The 15,587-nt window shown below is 50.9% G+C and overlaps 2 protein-coding genes across 2 annotated transcripts in view; one reads left to right on the forward strand and one right to left on the reverse strand.

The window, feature by feature from the left end:
- Positions 1–6,687: 6,687 nt before the first annotated feature.
- LOC142823329 (uncharacterized) lies at positions 6,688–10,996 on the reverse strand. Its single transcript, XM_089776260.1, has 3 exons — positions 9,899–10,996; positions 9,381–9,485; positions 6,688–6,935 (listed from the first exon to the last, which is right to left on the reverse strand). The coding sequence occupies exons 1-2, from the start codon at positions 10,809–10,811 to the stop codon at positions 9,382–9,384; spliced, it is 1,017 nt and encodes a 338-aa protein (XP_089632386.1). The 5' UTR covers positions 10,812–10,996; the 3' UTR covers positions 6,688–6,935; position 9,381.
- Positions 10,997–12,747: 1,751 nt separating this feature from the next.
- The window catches only part of ACE2 (angiotensin converting enzyme 2), a 37,626-nt gene continuing 34,786 nt past the window's right edge, over positions 12,748–15,587 (forward strand). The window contains exon 1 of the mRNA XM_006122829.5: positions 12,748–13,028. Coding sequence (XP_006122891.3) covers positions 12,846–13,028 — 183 coding nt within the window. The 5' untranslated portion in view covers positions 12,748–12,845. The remainder of the gene's footprint in view (positions 13,029–15,587) is intronic.

Here is a 15,587-nt window from a genome sequence, read left to right on the forward strand (position 1 = left end):
GAGTAATTGCAGAGAAGTTGGAGTCCTGTGGCACCCTAAAGACTAAAGGGTACGTCTACACTAGCCCCCTAGTTCGCACTAGGGAGGCTAATGAGGGCGACCGAAATTGCAAATGAAGCACAGGATTTAACTATCCCGTGCTTCATTAGCATGTTCCCGGACGGTCGCTATTTTGGAAACTGACTAGCCCGGAATAACTGCCCACGTCTACATGCGGCAGTGAAACGGGAGTTTGAAGTAAACCCCTAACTCGAATTAGCTGTGACTCTTAGTGGAATGACATTTAACAGCTAATTCTAGTTAAGGGGTTTACTTCGAACTCCCTGAGGTCCCAGGTTCAAATCTGCCTTGGTGGCGGTTATGAGTGGGGGCTCGTCCGGGATCTCAACTGGGTCTTGGAAGCTCTGGATGTGCTTCCTCACCTAGGGGAAGTATGTAACCCATACACCTACTGTGGTTACTGAGCAATGCAAGTGGCACCTAGACCACAACAACAGTTGAGATCAAGAGACGCTTCAGCATGGGCTGGCAGCCAGCTGGCTTTTAGCTCAGAGGGCAGAGGCTCCTAAAGTCAGCTCCCAATGTCCCAGATTCAAACCCGTCCGGTGGCGGTTACATAAGCATCAAGTCAGACACTTCACTAAGAATGGCAACAGCAGCCATGCAGCTGACTACAGCAAGGAGCTCCTGACAGGGCTGAGAGACAAGTTGAAATAGGAGAGAACTAAAAGTGGAGGAGCCAGGAGCTGCCTCTTATTCTGGCAGGGAAGGTGAGGGAGGCAACTGGCAGAACTGGAGGGGAAAGAGACTTTTGCTGTCATATGAGGCTTTATCTTGCACAAAAATTATAACATGTTCATTATGATCCCTTCTTGCCCAGGGCCAGCAAAATTATCCCTGATTTCTCCATGCAGGACTGTACACATGGCATAGATAACCTATTGTCACTCAGTTGCTGCCCTTCTTCATCCCAGACTGCTTGGCTGCTGTCCCCCTTGTCATCTCCAGAGCGTGGGACTGTCTGAAGAGGCTGTGGGATCTTAGCACAGGCTTCAGGCATCTCACACTCCATGTCCTTCTCTCTGTTGGGGCCTCCAAGTTAGGATTCCTCCCTCCCCTTTGCTGTTCTTCTCTGGAGCAGGCCAAACTGCATTTGTACACTTGAACAGCATCCCGAGCTAAGCTGAAGAGCCATCACTGAGTAATCTGTCTAGTTCCCCATGGAATGGGCAGCTTTCCTCCCTGTTTGGAACATGCCATTATTGCCTCAGGCCATATTACAGAGCCATAGAGTTCAAAGCCAAAAAGGACCACCAGATCATCTATTCTGACCTGCAGTATATCACAGGTCTCCAACTCCACCCAACAGCCATACACCAAACCCACCAACAGAAATCAAACTAGAGTATTACAGCCCACTGAAGACTAGAATATAGTGTGCGACAGGCAGGACCAAGGTGCACCAATGCTTTAGGCCCCTCAACAGCAGGGAAATGATGATATGAGATGCACCCCAATAATCCTGACAGGTCACCCACACCCACATACTGCAGAGGCAGGCAAAAACCCCACAACAATCAATCTTACCCGAGGGAAAATTCCCCTATTGCCATCAGTTGGACCCTGAACTTGTAAGCCAGTACCAGCCAGTCAAGCACCTGAGAGAAAGAATGCTAAGGGCCACCTCAGAGCACTAGCCCACTCTGCCCTGTGTCCATCTCCAGCCATGGCCATCCCCTCAGAGGAAGAGAGAAGAAAGAACTTCCCAGAATACACTGATGGGGAGAATCCCTTCCGGACTCCTGCCCTCAACATCCTCCTGCATTACTAAATAGACTGAGTGATATCCTGTTCAGCAAGGGTATGTCTACACATCAAAGTACTTCCCCATGTCTTCACAAGCCACTTGTGATTTCAAAATGTTTTTTCAAATAACGGGCGTGCTACTTAGGCATCCCAGTGATCCTCATTCCCTGAGGGTTAAAGGATGTCTCGAAATAGCACTTTATTTCGAAATTTGGTGCTGTGTAGACCAAATTTGTGTAGACAGCACCAAATTTCAAAATAGCCTATTTCAAAAAAAACTCAAAATAAATATGCAATTTGCATAGCACAAATTGCACATTTTATTTCAAGTTTAGAGTGCAGTGTAGATGTAGCCCAAGGGATTTGAAACTAGATGACAGACTGGGTGTTCTGAATGATAAATTTCAACTATGTTTGGATCTCCTTGATGTCCCATATGGTCATTAGTCCTCCCCACAACTGCTTATGGACATCTGGCAAGACAACCTTGGAATCCTTCTCCTGAGACTTGCTGGTAAATGATGCTGCAGAAGAAGCTTATGCAGGCAAAATTGTGAACAGATGTGCTCAACAGTATATGCAACACTTACAAGTCAGATTAAGCCACACAACTTCAGCTACATCAATTGCATAGCTGATGTCAAAATTGCTTAACTCAGCTTTTGTCACTGTCTCTACAGCAGGAAGTCAAAGGAAGAACACTCTTCTTTTGACTTCCCTTACTCTTTGTAAAATGAAGGTTACCAGGAGTCAGAGTAAGAAGTCCTCCACTTCGCCATTATTTTGAAATAATGGCTTGCATTTTAGACACACTCTTTGTTACTTTGAAATAATGTTAGTTATTCTGAAATAATGCTGCTGTGTAGACGTACCCTAGAAAACCTCATAGTAGGCCTCCATTTCAGACTAACAAAAATATAGAATTGAACCAGGAAGCTTAGAAGAGTATTTGAAGGACTAGAGATACTACATTGATAGTACGACTGCTATATCGCTGAGGACTGGCACGATGGAAAACCACATGGTGGTTAGCTTTTCTTGTCCAAAACATACTCCAAATGGTGGAGCAATTTTGTGTGGTGTGATGTGTGTGTGGTATAATCTGGGACAGGCATCTTGGATGGTCACCATGTGGTGATTTAATTTAAAAAAACAACGAATAGTCCTGCAATACCTTAGGGTATGTCTATACTGCCACCCTAGTTTGAACTAGTGTGGCTAATGTAGGCATTCAAACTTGTAAATGAAGCCCGGGATTTAAATATCCCAGGCTTCATTTGCATGTTCCCAGGCGGGCGCCATTTTTAAATGCCCGTAGCCTCTGATGTGGTGGCTGATGTGATTAGATCCTGTGATGATGTTGCTTGTATAGGTGTGTGGACAAATTTGGCACCAGAGTTGATTGTGTTGGTGGATACCTGGATGAGTGTGATGGAGTTGTGCTGCATGGTTGCTGGAAAGAATTTGTTTGAGGTTACGGGGTCGTCTGTAGGCAATTGGCCTGTTCCCCAAGGCCTGTGAGAGTGAGGGATCAATTTCCAGGACAGGTTGTAGGTTGATAATGATGTGCTGGTGGGGAGTGGGATTCATGTTGGGGGCTGTAGCTGATGACAAGTGGTGTTCTGTTCTTTTCTTTGTTGGGCCTATCTTGAAGCAGCTGATGCCTGGGTCCTCGTCTGGCTCTGTCAATCTATTTTTTCACTTCCCCGGTGGGTATTTAAGTTTTAAGAATGCCTGATAGTGATCCTGTAGGTGTTTGTCTCTCTCTGTGGAATGGGAGCAAATGTGGTGGTTGTCAGGCTAAATTTATCTGCTGTAGGCAACACTCAAATTTAAACCTATATTAATTCATATCACAACAAAACTTACCCTATGTGGAAATTCTGTATTATGTGCAAAGTGGAATTCCTGTCTGCATTACAAATAGCCTATAATTATTAAATATTTTCTCTTACTGGTGCACTTTGTAATATCCTATAACTAAGTCAGAAAGTTTGAAAGATTTCATAATGAAGTAAGTATGGATATGTCTACACATCAAAGTTAATTCAAAATAACAGCCGTTATTTCGAATTAACTTTAAAAGTGTCTACACAGGCAAACCGCTATTTCGAATTAAATTTGAAATAGCGGGGCACTTAATTCGAATTTGGTAAACCTCATTCTACGAGGAGTAACACCAAACTCAAATTAGGTAATTTGAAATAAGTGCTGTATAGACACTTATTTCGAAATAGGGGGCCTCCAGCCTTCCCAGGGTGCCCTGGTGGCCACTCTAGCCTCCAGCAAGAACACTTCTCTCCCTTTCCCGTCATCCCCAGAGCCCTTAAAGGGGTAGACTATGGCCACAGTGCCTGTGACAGCTCCAAGCCTGCCAGCCCAGAGCCAGCAGTCACTGCCCCTGACCCAATGGCCCCAAAACATGAGCCATCAAACCACTGGCAGCCAGCCCTCCACCGCTCCCCAGGAGCAGTCTGCCAGCTCCCAGGAGCCTGCCAGGGCCTGGAGAAGGTGGCACCTGCCTGGTCTAGCATGGAGATCAGGGTGGACCTTACTCAGGTTTGACGGGGGCTGCCCCCAATGTCCATGATCTCTGTACTAGAGGGAGGAATGCAGCTGTTTATGGCAGGATAGCTGCCAGCTTGGCCACCAAAGGCCACATGCGAACCCAGGAGCAGGTTCGCATGAAAATCAAGGTGGTCCAGTGAGACCCCCTTCTCAATCCTGAGGCCTGAGTTTCCCCTCCCCCTTCTTCCCTTTGCTTCCCCCTTCTGGCTCCCTCCTCCCAGGTTTCCCCCTCCCCTCTCCCACCCTCTCTTCTCCGCTATCCTGCCTCCTTTCCCCAGTCTCGACAGAGTTTCATCCCCCCCCCCAGTTTTGTTAAATAAAGAGAGTTTGTGTTCATGAAAATATGTGTATTTTATTTGACATCAAAAACTGGGGTTGGAGGAGGGGTAAGTGGAAGGACGTGAGGGAGGAATGAGGCACAAGCCTCCAGTGGAGCAGACCAGGGAGGCTCTGAGTGTTCCTCAGAGTGGAAGCTCTCCCGCAGGTCCTCCTGGATACTGACAGCCCCCCCGATGGACCTCCAGATGGCAGTCTGCAGAAAGTGCAGCCAGGCTGATAGCAACGCCTTCACGAGAAGCACCAGAGTGCCCAGGGGCACCTCTGGCCCATGTTGCAGAGAGCTGTGGTGTCCTGAGTGAGGGCAACCAGAGCACTCCAAGACACAAATGCTTTGCTGTCCCTCATCGAGGCAGGCAAACAAGCAGGGACACTTGGGAACTGGCTGCCTCTGTGTGTGTGTGTGTGTGTGTGTGTGTGTCCCTTTCAACACAAGCCTCAGATAGTATCAGGCAACAGCCTCCTGACCTGATGCCCTACCCCTGACCTGGTTCTGGCCAGCCTTAAATCCAAATCAGTGTCCACTCAGTGTGGACGCGGTATTTCGAATTAGCAAAACGCTAATTCGAACTGCATTTTGTCTGTAGATGTGTTAATTCAAATTAGCTTAATTCAAATTAACTATTTTGAATTACGATAAGTCAAATTAACACTGTCGTGTATACATACCCTATGGGATATAATTCAGAACAGCTCTACCTGACAGAATGAGAGCATGGTTCAAAACGTATATGCAATGTTCTGCATGTGACACATCACATTGATCCTCCGCTAAAGGAGATTTGAACTGCATCTTGGTAAGTTACAGTGGAACCTCTGAAATAGTATCACTTAGAACGTCCCAGGTTTATCCTTAGTTATTCCATCACAAATGGCTTTTCCCTAGGCACTGTCATAATAGAAATAATAAATAATAAAATCCAACAACAATGAGATATTTTTTGTCTTTGTTTCTGGTAGTGCCCACACGGTGCGAAGCCCTTCCCAAACAGAAAAGAAGGCACTGCAATGCCTAAGTGACATAGGAGGCTAAGTATCATTTTCAGAAGTCACGTAGAAGCCTAAATCCCATTGACTTTCTGGCTCCTATGAGACAGATTTTTAAAGGTATTTAGGTGCCTAAAGATGCAGGCAAGTGGGATTTTCAAAAGCACATGAGCAACTTAGATGTTTAACTTCCATTAATTTCAGTGGGAATTAGGTACCTAAATAACACTGAAGATCTGGGCTAGTGGGTATGTTTACACAGCAACGAAAAACCCACAGCAGGCTCAGGTTATGTGTGACGCCCCCACGCCACCCCGCGGCGTTTGCCCGGAGGGCTCGCTGCTGTCCCCGAGTCCTGAGTTCCCCAGTTCCTCTTATCCGTGTGTTTATCTTCGGTTTCCCACACCCCAACAAGGCGGGCGGGGGGAGAAGGGGGGCCCGGGCCCGCCCACTCTCACGGGCCCCAGCCCAGGGCCCTAAGGGTTCTGGTCCAGCCGACCCGAACCCGGCTGACGGAGTACGACCCCTTAACTCGTCAGCCCACCAGTCATCCCTGACTCTGCCCTGGGCTGCTTCCTTCCCCTCCGGCTCCCGTGCTCACCAACAAGCCGTGGTCCGGTGCACCCGTATGCCGGGTGGGGGGGGGGGCAGCTGTCGCTGCGTTGCTCCTCTAGTCGGTGGGGCGGGGCACGGCGCTACACTCCGCTCCGCTCGGCTCCCTCACTCGCGGTCGGCCCCCCCTTCCTTGGGGCCGTGGGTCCATTTTTAAAGTTGGCGCCGGGGTCGCGGCCCCGGCATCCTGCGTCGTCCCCGTCCCTCACGCCGGGGCGTCTGCCCGTTGCCGAGGCGACGGGGGCCTGGTCTCCGGGGCGCCCGGATGACGTCCTCCGGCGCGCCTGAGGCCGACACGTTCCTCGCCGCCGCCGAACACCGCGGACAGCAGCGGGGGGCGCTCGGCCTCCCGCTGTACAGGGCGGCCGAGACGGGGCTCTCCGCCACGGGCGGGGCCGCCCTGTCACACACCTCCCCCTTTAACTGCCCTCCCTCCTCTTCCGAGTCTGCCTCGTACCTTCTCGAAAAGAAGTCCGCATTTTGGTGCTGCGCGCCAGGTCGGTGGGCCACGTCAAAGGCGTACGGCTGGAGGGCCAGGTACCACCGCATCAGGCGCGGGTTCGCGTCCTTCATAGTTTGTATCCAGCGAAGGGGGGCGTGGTCCGTGATCACCTTGAACCGTCCCCCTAAAAGATAGTATCTTAACATGTCTAAGGCCCACTTCACCGCGAGGGCCTCCTTCTCAATGGTCGAGTAGCGCCGCTCTCGCGGGAAGAGTTTGCGACTGATGTACACTACCGGGTGTTCTTCCTCCCCTTCGCCCTGCGACAGGACCGCCCCAATCCCCGTCTCGGAGGCGTCTGTTAGGACCGTAAAGGGGAGGTTAAAATCCGGTTGGGCCAACACGGGGTCGCGACTTAAACTTTCTTTTAACCGCCGAAAGGCTACCTCGCACTCGGCCGACCAGCCCACCTTCTGGGGCATCGCGGCCCGAGTTAAGTCTGTTAGCGGCGCTGCTATCGCCGCGAAGTTTGGGATAAAGCGCCGATAGTATCCGGCTAGCCCGAGAAACTGGCGTACCTGTTTCTTTGTCTTGGGTGGGGGGTAGCTCTTCAAGGCTTCTACCTTTTCTACCACTGGGCGTCTACCTTTTCTACCACTGGGCGTCCCACCACATACCCTAAATAGACTACCTCCTTCTCCCCGAAGCGGCACTTCCGTGGATTCGCCGTCAGACCGGCTACCCGCAAAGCCCGTAGCACGGCCCCCACGTGTTGGAGGTGTTCTTCCCATGTCTGGCTATACACGACGATATCGTCGATGTAGGCGGCCGCCCATCCTCCCTGTTCTCTCAGCACCCGGTCCATAAGGCGCTGGAACGTTGCGGCCGCGCCATGTAGCCCGAAGGGCATCCGGGTGAAATGGTATAGCCCAAACGGGGTCGAAAAGGCCGTCTTCTCTCGGGAGGTTGGTGATAGGGGGATCTGCCAGTATCCTCGAGTCAGGTCCAGTGTGGACAGATACCGGGCGCCTCCGAGCCAGTCTAGCAGTTCATCTACCCGTGGCATGGGGTAGGCATCGAAGCGCGACTGCGCATTGACTTTACGGAAGTCAATGCAGAATCGCAGCGATCCGTCGGGCTTCGGGACGAGCACTATAGGGCTGCGCCACTCGCTGAAGGATTCTTCCACGACTCCCCACTGGAGCATCCTCTGTACCTCCCCTCGCACCGTCTCCCACATCCGCCGGGGTACGGGCCGTACTCGCTCACACACCGTCTTCCGGGGTTCTGTCTCTATGTGGTGGTGGATGAGGGTGGTCTGCCCGGGCTCAGCGGTCAGGACATCCCCGAAGGTCCGTAGCAACTCCTCCAGGTCCTTCCTCTGGGTCTCACTTAGGTTGGCTCCTGTGGGAAAGCTCTCGGGTGGGGCCGCCCTGCCTAGGTTCTCGGGTCCCAACTCCGGGTCGGGGGGGACTGGGTTGATCCAGAAGGCCTCACGCTGCTTCCAGGCCTTCAAGAGGTTAACATGGTAGACGCGTGTGTCATTTTTCTTCCCTGACACCCTAACCTCATAATCTACGTCCCCCACTCGCCTCAGGACCTCGAAGGGCCCTTGCCACTTGGCTACCAACTTCGAGCCGGGGGTAGGCAACAGCACCAGGACCCGTTGACCCGGGTCGAACACCCGCAATTGAGCTCCTTGGTTATAGTACCGGGCTTGCTTGGCTTGGGCCTGCTCTAGGTTCTCTCTCGCGAACTCCCCTAGCCTATGCAACTTTTCCCGGAGGTTCAAGACGTACTGTACCGACCCCTGTACTCGGGTCCCCTGTTCTTCCCAATTCTCGTGAACAATGTCTAGTATCCCCCGTGGGTGCCTGCCGAATAACAACTCAAACGGGGAAAATCCTGTGGAGGATTGGGGCACCTCCCGTATTGCAAACAGGAGTGCTGGCAACAGCGTGTCCCAGTCCCGGGGTTCTTGCCCTACAAACTTCCTCAACATCTCCTTTAGCGTTCTATTAAAACGTTCTACTAACCCGTCTGTTTGTGGGTGGTAGATGGCCGTTTTCAGCCGCTCAATCCGCAGCAGCTTACACAACTCGTTCATCAGTCTCGATGTGAAGTTAGTCCCCTGGTCAGTCAAAATCTGCTCCGGCAGCCCCACTCGGGCGAAGATTTTCACGAGTTCCGCGGCAAGGGTGCTGGTGTGCACGTTTCTGAGCGGGACGGCCTCCGGGTATCTGGTCGCGTAGTCTAATAGCACTAAGATATACTGGTGCCCGGTTTTGGATTTGTCTAACGGGCCGACTATATCCATGGCGACCCTCGCGAAGGGCACTCCCACCACGGGCAATGGCACCAGGGGGGCTTTGGGCACCCCCTTAGGCCTAACCTTTGGGCACTCAGGGCAAGAGCCGCAAAAGTCCTGTACCTCGCGGAAGATACCCGGCCAGTAGAACCGTCGGATAACCCGCTGTACGGTCTTTTCTGCACCCAGGTGCCCGGCCCATGGGTTAGCGTGGGCTAGCTCCATGAGGCGTTGTCGATACCTTTTTGGCACCAGCAACTGCTCGACCCCAGGCTCGCCTCCCCGCCCCCTGTCCACCCGGTACAACCGATCGTGTCGGACCTCAAAGTATGGGCCGGTCGGCCCCTCGGCCTGCGGGGCGTCCTCGTCCTGCGGATCCCTGGCGGTACTCCATGCATGCCGGAGTGACGGATCCTCCCGCTGCTCCTGTATAAAGTCACCATCCACTAGCTCCAGTATTCGCGGTCCTCCCGTCTCGCCCTCCTGTAGGCCGGGGCGGGGGTACCCGATCATACCCTCCTCTCTCTGGGAGGGCCCTAGTTCCCGCCATGCGTTCAGGGCCTGGCGGAACCCCCGCCAATCCCGTCCTAAGAGAGCGGGGTACACCAGCTTAGGGGCGACCACCACGTAGCACCACTCTTGGCGGTCCCCATCCGATATCTGGGCCCACGCGGTTGCATACTGGTGGGAATCACCGTGTACGCACTGTACCCAAACTGGAGGGCCCCGCGGACCTCCCTCGGGGAGTAGGTCGGCTCTCACAATCGTCTGGCTGCAGCCAGAGTCCACAAGGGCTACCACCGTCTTGTCCCCTATTCCTATGGTCCTTAGTATCTTACCTTGCCCGTCGCCGGCCTCGGGTTCGGCCCCCGCCAGGGCCTGGGCGTAGGAACAGTCCATATAGGGGCAGTCCCTGATGAAATGCCCCTCTTGGCCACAACGGAAGCAGACCCCACGGGCCGGAGGCGGGGTGGCCGGCCTCTGACGCCGGGGGGGTTCGGGCCGGGGTTGCGGCGCCTCCCGCGGCCCCTCCTCGCCCGGTGCTGACCTCCCTACGGCGGTCCATCTCCGCTGTCCTTCCCTCTCGGGGCTCCTTCTCCTTTGGACTCCCCGACCAATGGCTGTACGTGATGAGGGGGCTGATTTCCGCCCGCGGTCGCGCCCATCGGCCCGTTCGGCAGCCTCATAGTCTGTCATTAACTCCACGGCTTCCTGGAGAGTGGAGGGATGATGTCTGCGGACCCATCGTTGTCCGCCGGCGGGGAGGATGTTAACAAATTGTTCCAGGACGACCTGCTCCGCGACCTGGGGTCCCGTGTGTTGCTCAGGCTCCAGCCAGCGCCAGGCAGCCTCCCTTAGTTTCTGGGCCATGGCCCGGGAGCGGACCTCGGCGCTGTAGGGCTCACCCCGGAACTTCTGGCGGTGCGTCTCGGGCGTGATCCCCATTTGGTCGAGTATGGCTTCCTTCAATCGGTAATAATGCAGGGCCTCGCGGTCACTTAGACCCCTATATGCTAACTGTGCCGGGCCTGTTAGGTATGGGGCCAGCAGCGTAGCCCAGTGGGATTCTGGCCATCGAGCTACCGTCGCCACCCTCTCAAAGGTGGCGAGATATGCCTCGGGGTCGTCGGCCGGCCCCATCTTAGTTAGCCTGATGGGCAGGTGTGCCACCTCCCCCTCTTCTGCTGGCCCCTCCTCCTCGGGGCATGCTGGAGTCAGGGGAGTCACCATCGTCGGTGGATATCGTCTCATCTACTCTTCCTGTTGCGCCTTCATTTGTTCGGCTACCTCCCGGATCAGTTGTTTTTGCTGCTCTTGTTGCTGGGTGGTGAGCTGCTGGATTAAGGCTGCCTGCTGCTGTTGGTTCTGCCTTTGGGTCTCTTTAACCCATTCCATAAATTGTGCCGGATCCATGGCGGGTCCCGGAGCGGTCGCCACTTCCCTTTTTCCGCAAACACCACAAAACAAACCCCTCTGTTAGTGTCCCCTAACCCTTCTCGCACCCCCTTCCCTCCCCGAGGGGAGGGTTGGGTTTTTTTTTTTTTCCCCCAAAGCCCCTTACGTCCGGGGTAGGACCCCCACTATGCCCACATTCTCCACCACGTGTGACACCCCCACGCCACCCCGCGGCGTTTGCCCGGAGGGCTCGCTGCTGTCCCCGAGTCCTGAGTTCCCCAGTTCCTCTTATCCGTGTGTTTATCTTCGGTTTCCCACACCCCAACAAGGCGGGCGGGGGGAGAAGGGGGGCCCGGGCCCGCCCACTCTCACGGGCCCCAGCCCAGGGCCCTAAGGGTTCTGGTCCAGCCGACCCGAACCCGGCTGACGGGGTACGACCCCTTAACTCGTCAGCCCACCAGTCATCCCTGACTCTGCCCTGGGCTGCTTCCTTCCCCTCCGGCTCCCGTGCTCACCAACAAGCCGTGGTCCGGTGCACCCGTATGCCGGGTGGGGGGGGGTGGCAGCTGTCGCTGCGTTGCTCCTCTAGTCCGTGGGGCGGGGCGCGGCGCTACACTCCGCTCCGCTCGGCTCCCTCGCTCGCGGTCGGCCCCCCCTTCCTTGGGGCCGTGGGTCCATTTTTAAAGTTGGCGCCGGGGTCGCGGCCCCGGCGTCCTGCGCCGTCCCCGCCCCTCAAGCCGGGGCGTCTGCCCGTTGCCGAGGCGACGGGGGCCTGGTCTCCGGGGCGCCGGGATGACGTCCTCCGGCGCGCCTGAGGCCGACACGTTCCTCGCCGCCGCCGAACACCGCGGACAGCGGCGGGGGGCGCTCGGCCTCCCGCTGTACAGGGCGGCCGAGACGGGGCTCTCCGCCACGGGCGGGGCCGCCCCGTCACATTATGGGGCTGTTTATCTCCTGTGTAGATGTCTGGGCTCAGGCTGGAGCTGAAGCTCTGGAATCCTCATACCAAACAGGGTCCCAGAATTCCGCCTTCAGCCAAAGCCCAGAAGTCTACACAGCAATGATACAGCTCCACAGCCTGAGCTCCATGAGATTTCAGCAGCTGGCATGGGTGTTGGGGGGTTTTCTTTGCTGTGTAGATATATCCTAAGAGGCTAAGGAGCAACAATACACCAGACGTACAGGGTATGTCTACACTGCACTCTTACCTCAAAATAAGCAATTGTGTAGCTTATTTTGAGGTAACTTCGAAATAGCTTATTTTGAAATTTGGCTTTGTCTATATAGCACCACATTTTGAAATAAAGCGCTATTCTGAAACATCCAGGATGCCAGAATAGCATAGTCATTATTTCGAAATCTATTTAAAGACGCAGAATTGCTATTTTGGGATACTTCCAGTATCCTGAAATAACTCCGGAGGGTAGACATTGCCATACTGAATTTGTTTCTTCCCAAGAGTTAAGGTCAGGTAGTGTCTCACTGAATTTGTTAACTACATTTGTAGATTATCATCCAGCTCTTAAAGGATTTGCAAGTCTTGGGCTTCCTCTGACATTGTGAAGACTATAGATAATAACCAGCAGTATCATTGACAGCATACTGGGGAAATATTAACTAAAAGTAAAAGCCTTTTATAAGAAGACCATAAAATGCTACTAGTAATTATGCTTCTCCAAAGTTAACCATTAACGTTTATTTGCTTTTTTAAAGCTATTTTCATTTCTGTCCTTCACTGGATAAAAAACTATAAAAGATCCAGCAAATTGGATTCTCCCTTTTTCCCCTAGCACACACACCTACGTGCAAAGGCTGATGAAACACAAGCTGATTAAGAAACGTATTTGAGGGAACCTAATTTAGTTAGTGCATCTTGACTCAGAAGGAAGTATGTTGTCCCATCTTTGGATTCTTTGCAGTCTCACTGTTGTTGTTAAATCACAGGATATAACACAAGAGGCCATCAACTTTTTGTCTGAATTCAATGTACAAGCAGAAGATCTGTCTTATGCAAGTTCACTTGCCTCCTGGAACTATAACACCAACATCACTGATGAAAATGCCAAAAAGATGGTGGGTACTCAATACTGTCTAGGAATATTTGTTATTATTGTAGAAATTATAATATAACTGCCTGGTATTTTATTTTATTGCTGTAGAGAGAAATATAAGAATTGCTCATGGAAAAAAACTAGAGATGGGTTCGATATTGGATTTTAGTTCTGTAGTTATTGAAAATTTTCTGATGGTCATTTGGTCAGTGATCTGAAATGAGTTGGTGACCTAAATATTTCACAGTGAATTATTGCCTCAGAACACTGCCACTATTCTCATTATAAACATCCTTAGCTATCACCAATGGATTAGGTATGATTATAGGATGAGGAAAATTTAGAGAAGATATAGATTTCCAGATTGCCAAGGCCCCATGTTCTGACTAAGAGAAGCTATTACATAGCCACAAGAAGGACAATAATAGTTGTGCTTGCAGTACTCTGTCTCCCAGTCTCTCACTATCCAGCCTTTTCTCAACCTCTTGCTATCCAGTACAATCATCTTCCCCTCTAGACAGATATTCTCTTCTCTGACAGCATTCAACCGTAATTTGACTTGGTTGCTGATGATCAGTGCTGCAGCCATATTAGTAAGCATTTCCAATCCTTGTAATTTTGAAAATCAATGAAATATATTGTAGTGATTTTTCTAGCTATATTTTAAAGGAAACCAGTTTCTAAATATGCTTTTTGGCATGTGATGGTGCAGTATAATATCAAGAGACCTAATTTTGAAAAAAGGTATAACCCAGAATCATCATATTCAGCAGAGTCTTGCTATTTAATAAAAACAATCTTTACTATAACATTTCTTAATTAAAATATAGACTCTGATTGCAGGATAGATTCTGATGAGCCTCTTGGCTAATTGTACTTCTGTGACATTCCGAAACACATACAATTGAAGCTCTGCTTAGCAGCTCAATAGTATAATAAGTGGCTTAGTGTTTAATCAGTAATGAGCACAGTATGGTGTTGCTCAGGAATGCTGCCCCTGGTTGTGTTTTATTCATGCTCTATCATGATGCCAGCAGTGACACTGGTGTCATGACCAAGGTTCCCTCTAAACTGCACTTCAGCACAGCCCTGCAGCTGCTTAAGCAGCCCTGCCCAGCCCGACACTCAGGGCTTTGCACTTGGAACTCCCTAGCTGGGCAGGGTTGATTAAGCAGCTGCAAGGTTGTGCTGCCATGCAGCTTAGAGGGAACCTTGCTCATAACCCCCATCTGCTAACAGGGAAGAGTTAATCAAAGGTGCCCCTGATGGCTTCCTCAAATGCACTTTTTTCATATAATGGGATTACCCGTCCACAAACACACAATCCTTTTGCCTGCTTCTCAACCAGTTCTCCAAATGGGTGGGGGCAACCCATGCACTCAGCCAGCCCTTTTCATGGTGAGGTACCAGCTGACATCTCAACTTCTCTCAGGTGGCTCTTCTCATTGGGCAAAAAATGCCTCCTCTTCTCTGGGCCCCCAACGTGCATAGTCATCCCCATAGGGATCAAATAATGTAAAAAAAAACTTCGAACACTTTACATTTTACTCTGAACTGAGGTGTAAAAAGAGTAAAAAGAAAATGATACCCATTTTTTATCATTTCAAAAGAATGAAAAAAAAGATAGTATGTATATATATATATATATATATATATATATATATATATATATATACTCTGAATGTATGCATGCTGGGTGGTGATTCTTATCTTCTGAGGAGTCACTACTAAGGAGCTATTATCACCATAGTTACAATATCCCTCAAATATCATGAAACATACAGAAGGGAGATTAGAAGTGTCCTTAGATTCCAAACCAAACCTGCATACCAGCGTCTCGTGCTTATTGCCCATAACAAAAAGATGGTAATCAAAAATGGCTCTTCTAGTGATTATACAAATCCATATAATGTTCTTGAGTACTAAAGATTGCATTGCAACTGAGAGCTAGCATGTCTTGCAGAGTATAGACACACACTGTGCAAGCAATTGCATGTTGTGAGTTCATATACTGCATGGACAATTTAGGATCCTAAATTGGTTTTGAGACTATGGGGTCTTCTGCGGCCAGTCAGTAAGCACTAATTATTATAACTGTGAAGATTAAATATTTGCGTAATCAAATTAATTACTAACAGTCACATGGCAGTTGTGATTTATTACTTCTATTGGGGCAGCACCCAGAGGACTCTGCTGAGATCACAATTTTTGAGCTATGGACTGTTCAAATGGATAGGTAGGCATGCCCCGTGCCCCAAAGAGCTTAGAGTCTAACTTAAGACAAGATAGAACATCTGGATGCCACAAACATAGGAGGGGAAGATGATGAGAGGAGCAGTAATATAAATATGTATGGTTACATGAACCAGCTATGTGCATAATTTGATGGTTTTGAATCAATTGAAAACTGGTTGGTTTGTTTTGGTGGGAAGGTATTGGTTACTTGATTAGTATTTTTCCAAATACAAATACAGGTTGAAACTTTCTAGTCCAGCACTCTCTAGTCTGGCAACATCCATGGTCTGGCATGATTTTAGCCAGATGTCCACTTATCATGGGTACGGCCAATTTCCTATAGTCC

This window comes from Pelodiscus sinensis, chromosome 1, assembly GCF_052426305.1.
Source record: "Pelodiscus sinensis isolate ZL-2025 chromosome 1, ASM5242630v1, whole genome shotgun sequence".
Classification (NCBI taxonomy): Eukaryota; Metazoa; Chordata; order Testudines; family Trionychidae; genus Pelodiscus; species Pelodiscus sinensis.